Source organism: Corvus brachyrhynchos, unplaced genomic scaffold (assembly GCF_000691975.1).
Source record: "Corvus brachyrhynchos isolate BGI_N302 unplaced genomic scaffold, ASM69197v1 scaffold59, whole genome shotgun sequence".
Taxonomy (NCBI): domain Eukaryota; kingdom Metazoa; phylum Chordata; class Aves; order Passeriformes; family Corvidae; genus Corvus; species Corvus brachyrhynchos.
In genome coordinates this window covers 948,243-954,855 of record NW_008246054.1, presented here as the reverse complement: position 1 = coordinate 954,855, position 6,613 = coordinate 948,243, and the positions used below count along the sequence as shown (strand labels likewise).

Genomic DNA, 6,613 nt, shown 5'->3' with positions numbered 1-6,613 from the left:
CGTGCACTGCACCCCTCGCTTGGCCGCGGGTTCTCGCCACCAGAAAGGAGCCGGCCGACTTTTCCCCCCGACTGGGTCCCTGCCAGGCTTTTATCTAGCGATCCCCAGCAAATCCCTGTACAAACAATACGGATTTCTGACATTTTTTTGTGGTAAAGTAAACTCCCAGCACATCTCTAATTCCAGGGCTTTGTTGTTCTTCCGCAGGGGCTGCCGTGGCTCCGCGCTGTGCTGGGCTGGGCTACGGACACCCCTCCGCTCCCCTCGGTCAGAAAACACGGGAAGGGAGGAATGAAACCCACGTGGCCAGAGGACTACCTTGTGTTGGGTCCTTTGGGCTCTGGTGGGGAGCTTCAGCCCCAGCAGCCCTTTGTGAGCTGATCCCTGTTCTGGCACGGGTCCCCGATGGCTGGTCCTGGTCTCTGGTCCCAGGTTCAGTCACAGGACAAGGCAGGCTGGAGAGGACAGGGGTCCCTGAGCAGGACAGAGTGGGGACATGTGGGTGAGGGCAGGATGGGCTCCCGCCGTGATGGGCGCTGCTGACTTCCAGACATTCCTCCTGTGCGTGGCCGGCACCACCTCGGCTCATAACGTGATTAAAAGATTAAAATCTCTCAGTTCAGCAGCAAGCAGCAAATGAAGCTTGAGACAGGGATGTTGGGGGCCTGTGGTGCCCGAAGCCCCCATGACAGTGATGTGGTGGCTGGGGAAGGGCAGCCGAGGCCACCTGGGCAGGTGGCTCTGGTGCCACAGCCCTCGCTCCCAAAATTCCCTCCTGTCCTCGGTGCAGCTGGGCAGTGAGCCCTGACCCCCCCGCCTCCTTCTCAGTTACTGGCCGGGCTGGTTTGTTTGTGGTGGTTTTGCCTCCTTCCTGGCCCTGCTGCCCAGGCTGGCGTCCTGCTCTCCCCACGGTGCCAGCCCAGTGCTGGGCTCTCTCGGGGCTGAGGTGAGCCAGGCGTGGCCAGTCTTTGGGCGGGCAGGATGTACAGTGGGCAGAGGATGGCACCAGGTGACATCCTGGCCAGAGCCTGCCCATGGCTGCAGTCTGTTGGCACCCACTGAGGGTGCACCAAAGCCTCGGTCCTTGTTCCACCCCAGGAGCTGCCTCTGCCTGGATCCCCTGCAGCTCAGCTTGTCTGGGCACAGCCAGGCTCCAGGACCAGGGGCTTGGCAGAGGGCTCTGCTTGGGATGTGGTGCCCAGCCATGCCAGCAGCCTCCAGCTCTCCCTCGGGGAGCAGAAGGCTCAGTGCCACAGCCCTCATGCTGTGCCCCCACCTATTTGCTGCCCATGCTGGGACACACTTGGTGGGAGAACATTGGTGCCACCAGGGCCTCTGGTCAGTCTCCAGGAGCTGCAGGGAGGTGCAGGGACGTGGTGTGATGTGGGGACACAGGTGCCAAGGCTGACAACCCCGAGCAGCTGTGGGAAAGGGCTGGGCAGAGGGTGGTGGGCGGTGGCCGGAGGGAAGGGAGGGGAGCCACAGGCCTTGGCAGTGCCGCCGCTGACTCACTCACCAGTGGAAACAGAAATCTTTCCCAGGCTTACACCACCAGCTCCACAGCACCCGGGCCTCGGCATGGCAGCCCCTCGGATTGGCAGGGTGCACCTGCAAACAGCCCCTCCCTGGCAGCACCCACGGCACAGCACGGCAGGGAGGAGCGGGCTCTCGTGGCTGGACTCTGCCCAGCCTGATGAATGGGCTTTCTCCATCTCCCTGCGGATGTACAGCCAGGCTGGCCGGGAGCCAGGAGCTCCAGCACGCAGCAGCCCTCAGCCCCAGGAGCCCCAGGGCCACCTTTGCCCGGGAGCCCCGAGGACGGCGGGAGCAGAGCCCCGCGGCGCAGGGCCTGCGTCCAGACACTGCCTGTATTCATGGAGCAGCAGGACCAGGGCAGCGTGGGGGCAAGTCCTCCCCCAGACTGGCCAACAAAACGGGCATTCAGGGCCGGGCGCAGGCGGCTGCCCTGAGCAGACCTGGGGTGTCCACGAGGCCGGCGGGACGCGGCATTTCCCTGCCAGGCCTCACAGCGTGGGGCTTGTGGTCACCAGATGCACCCGACACGCTGCTCACATGCAGCCACGCAGGGCCAGCTCTTCCCAGCATGCATGTGCTGGGCATGGCACGGCCAAGGGCACTGGGACGTGCCCAGGTGGTCACTCCCAAGCTCCCTGACCCGCAAAGCACTTGGCATGTCCCTCCATGTCCCGCTGCCCACACATCCCACTGCGTGCAGACACCAGGGTCAGCCCTGTGGTAGCACTCAGGGCAGCAGCCAAGGACCACCCTGAAGGAGGAAGGTGACAGGGACAATGTCAGGAGTGTTAGGAGACCTGGGGTTTGTGTCCATCGCAGCAAACACCAGCCAAGGGAGGTGGGTCCTAGGCTTTCCTTGGCAATATTTGGTTTTCAGTCAGACTCAATCTTGAGGGTCTTTTCCATCCTAAAAGACTCTGTGATTATACAGCTCACATCTGCCTTGCCCCCTCTGCAGCCCCTCCTCCCCAGACCCCCAGGCCCTGCCCCAGCTGCAGAATCTGGTCCAGGAGTGGGTGCTGCCAGCTCCCACAGTCACCATCTGCTCCGGGCCGGTCCCGCTGTGCTGGGCAGAAACATCTGGTCCCGTTGGATGCGTTCCAGGGCGCAGGGCCAGGGCTCCCTCTGCAGCAGCACCAGTTTGGGCTGTGCCCTGCAGCCAGTCAGCAGCTGCTCCTCTGTCCTCATCCCCGCCCGCGAAATTATTTATTTGTTGAAGAACGTCTTTTCCTGGGAAGTCTCTCCAGTGCTGAGGGACATCTTCATCTACAAGGAGCAAATAAACAGTCTGAGCCTCCGAGGTTCTGCTGCTCTGCAAACACCGGTGCTAAACCCAGGGCCAGTGTCGGCAGCTGCGCAGGGTCAGCGCTGGAGCGCAGCAGGGTCCCAGGCAACCGACCCCACGGCCAGGCCGTGCCATGGCTGGAGGGGGACAGGGACCACACAGCCTGCAGTGGCACAGGGGAGATGCTGTGGGGTCCCCACAGAGGCAGCACAACATGGGGATGCTTTGCTGGGGGTTACTGCCACCGGCCCTCCCTCCCTCTGGGGACCAGCAAGCCTGGAGTGTTCACTCAGCCCCGGCAGCAGCGGCTTCTGCCACGGGCACCCTCTGGGGCTGGCTGATAAAGTGGGAACCAGCACAGACCACTGGAGACCCCAGCCAGAACAGGCTTTGCCTTGCTCTCACAGCAGGAACAAGTGTCTTCACCTGTGCCCTGGAGGAAGCTCGTCGCTTCACCTCTGTGTGCCCTCAATCAGTCTGTTGCTCCTGGTCACTTAAAGGGCTGCTTGTCTGCAGGATGTCTCCTGTAACAGGACAGGGTAGTTCTGATGGAAGGGCCAGACTGGTTGGTTCTGTCTCTTGGTGGGTGGATGGAGTAATTCAGCCCCAGGATTTAGCGCAGTGCCAGAAACACGTTCACCTCCTCAAATGGCTGCTGTGGGCTGTGCACAAACCAAAGCCTGAGCTGTTCTCCAGTACTGCCTCCCACTTCAGCATGGGGATGGCTCCGGGATGTTCAGTGCCTGCTTAGTTGGGGCTTTTCCCCATTTTTGTGTTTCCCCCACTCTTGTTACTGATTGGCATGCCAGGGATCTGTACTGATCAGATCCTTGAGACAGCAGATCCTCTCTCTGCAGCGCAGCTGCTCCTGTGGCTGGGCTGGAAGGTGACACCTGGAGCACGCCCTGACACCGTCACCAGTCTCTGCAGTGCAGAGTTCACACCATGTTTGCTTTGCCGTGTTGTCAGAAATGCTGGCAGAGCCGTCGGGCTCCCCTCAGCTGCGCTGCTGCAGCAGCACAGGGCACACACCGCTCCAAAGAGAAGCCCAAATGCAGCCAGGCACGATCTGGCAGCAGCCACCTGCCTCAGCCTGTCCCATGCCCAGCGCAGGGGACCAGCCCCTCTCCTGTCTCCTTCAGGCATCAGGCTCCTGTGATGGGAGTGTTCAGATCTGGGATCCTCACACGGGGTGCTCCTGCTCCTGGGGGCTGTGTGTGCTGGGCAAGAAGCTCATGCTCCCCCCAGAGAAGCCCTGCCAGCCACGGCAGGACACTCTGCATGGAAACAAAGCCATCTGTAACCCTGCCGGCCTGCCTGGGAATACGACCGTGAGCCAAGGAGCCGGTTCCCACACGCAGCCCGCCGGCCCACGGCGTGCTCTGGCAGCCTGGCCCAGCGCTGTGCCAGGCAGGGCCCTCTCGCTGCCAGACACGTCCCACCCACCCTGGGCTCCAAACAAAGCCACGGCACAGCCCGGGTGACATCACAGCGCAGCCACCCCTCGCAATGCCACCATGTAGGGGAAATTCCCTGCACCCCACGTGATTAGGCCTCTCTGGATAAAACTAGCTTGAGGCTCAAAAATCCTTAATTGAGTGAGCAGAATTAAGATCTTTTTCCTAAACAGAATCTGGATCCAATCTAGGAACTCCCTAATGGATAGGGAATTTGTCATATTCTAATGTATGGGCTGCACTAACACAAACCATGAGTGCTGCAGCCCTCACGCTCCACAGCAGCACTGTGGAACTCTTCCTCAAAATCAGGACCAAAAAAGGCTTTTGGAATCATAACTCCATCTCCAAGTCCCAAAGAACTCTATGGGGGGCAAAGACAAACCATTTAACCCGTGCTGTTCTTTGCAGGTGGGTGTGGAACTGTGAGGCCACAGATGCCCTGGGAGTTCAGTGGTGCTGCCCTAGGAGCTCAGACTTTTTTCACCCCCTGAGCTCCGGTGCCATCATCAGCATCCACACCCACGCAGAGAACACCTGGTCTGAAACTGCCCCCCCCTCAGGGGGTTCCTGGAAGCTACGAGCTGCCCAGAGATCTGAACCAAATGCCGAAAAAATCCTTCAGTTTCCACGAAGTCTCGTAAAACCCCTCAGCTAATTAATTTATTTGTTAACACTTAAACAACTGGCCCAAGACAAAACTTTTAACTTGAAGAGATAAATATCGACTGACTGCCAGTATTTGTGAAAAGCTTCCATTTTACACTAATCTCAGGTTATATACTTCTTACGTATTTGGCTGAACCAGCCTCACAGATCTGTACCCATTCACTGCCTGTTCCTCAGAGGAAAATAAAACTGCCAGGTCTGTATTTTCATTATCAGTCACAGTTTAAACACTTTCTGTGAATTCTCTCATTTCCCTCCATTAAGCTGATGACTCCTTTACGGCCTCTTTACCCACCACTACCAAAGAAACCACCAGTGACACTTCCAAACCAAACTCCATTTAATGAGCCATCCTCAGGCACCCAGCGCGGAGCTGCAGCTCGCCCAGCGCTATGCCTTGATGGCGAATTTCCGGGCCGGGTACAAACGTTCCTTTCGCTGCTGCTTCTTGGTCTTCAGGTTCTCCTCGTGCTTGTTCAGCCTGCGCCGCATGGCCCGAGTCTTCTTGGGCCGCAGATCCAGGGGTTTGTACTTCTTGCCCTGTTGGCAAAGACACACAGCAGTGGGGTTCAGACCCTGCTCCGAGCTGAGCTCCTGCCACAGCACCAGCACCCCTGTTCAAGCCCCTTTCCCTTGGGACTACCTTTTCAGCCTGCAAGTTTAGGAGACTCCTCTCCGCTGGGAAACACGAGTGGAGTGTAACTTTTGCAGCAGCTTTGACTCAGGTTTAAGTAATGCCTAATCGTACAAGCCCCAGTTATCCAACACCTCTTGAAAAGGTTTTTCTTCCCCCCATATATGACCTAATTCAAACTCCAGGAAGTAATACTCTAAAAATCTTATTGAATTAAAGAATTTCTTGGTCACACACAAGATGATTAAATTTAAAATAAAAGGGTATCTGCATTTCTGCAAACTGCATCTTCCAGCAAGTTCACGCCACCCCACAGAAGAGATGCTGCCAGAAGACTCTCCTGCAGAAAGCAGACTCAGATCAAGCTTACAGAATTCTTGCAGTAATAATTAGAAAGCAACCATGGCCAGAGAACTTTAAAACTGAACATAAATGAGTATTTTTCATTGAGTTTTAAGCTTTTAAGTAGCAATCAACAAATTCAGTTCCTTCCCACAAACTGTAATAGTGAACAGCAAGAGCTGCAAGGCCACTTACGGAAGATGTTTGTCCTTACCTTGTAGAACTTCCTCAAGTTCTCCTTCTGGGTCTGGTTGATGACAGTCAACACTCTGGCGATGGATTTGCGCACCACACGGCTGCAGGTGGGAAAGAGAGGGATCTCAGGACACTCTGCAGGACCAGCTCCATGGATCAAACCCGGGGTACCGTGTGTGCTCCGGACCGCCTACACTGCGCCACATTACAGCGAACACCGACAGGGCCTGCCTCATCTCCGCTCAACACCTCTGAGCAGAGGCACAGAGCAACCCCCAGCCCTACCGAGATGTGTTCCCCTTCCACGCGCGTTTTTTAGGTTTTTTTTACAGCACACAACAACCACAACCTGTGAGAGCAGCTCTCAGCCACGGTGCAGCCGGGGACTCCGCGGCCCCTGCCCAGCTCCCCTCGTCCCCACTCACATCTTGGACAGCTTGGAGGCGGCCCCGCCGGTCACTTTGGCCACGCGCAGCTGCGACAGCGCCACCCTCA

The 6,613-nt window shown here is 57.7% G+C and overlaps 1 protein-coding gene across 1 annotated transcript in view; it reads right to left on the bottom strand.

Annotated features, from left to right (window-relative positions):
* Nucleotides 1-5,266: 5,266 nt before the first annotated feature.
* Nucleotides 5,267-6,613, bottom strand: part of RPL35 (ribosomal protein L35) — a 2,991-nt gene continuing 1,644 nt past the window's right edge. Inside the window, exons 2-4 of the mRNA XM_008642285.2 lie at nucleotides 6,544-6,609; nucleotides 6,138-6,219; nucleotides 5,267-5,487 (exon numbers count right to left, since the gene is read on the bottom strand). Of these exons, the coding sequence (XP_008640507.1) occupies nucleotides 5,338-5,487; nucleotides 6,138-6,219; nucleotides 6,544-6,609 (298 nt within the window). The 3' untranslated portion in view covers nucleotides 5,267-5,337. The remainder of the gene's footprint in view (nucleotides 5,488-6,137; nucleotides 6,220-6,543; nucleotides 6,610-6,613) is intronic.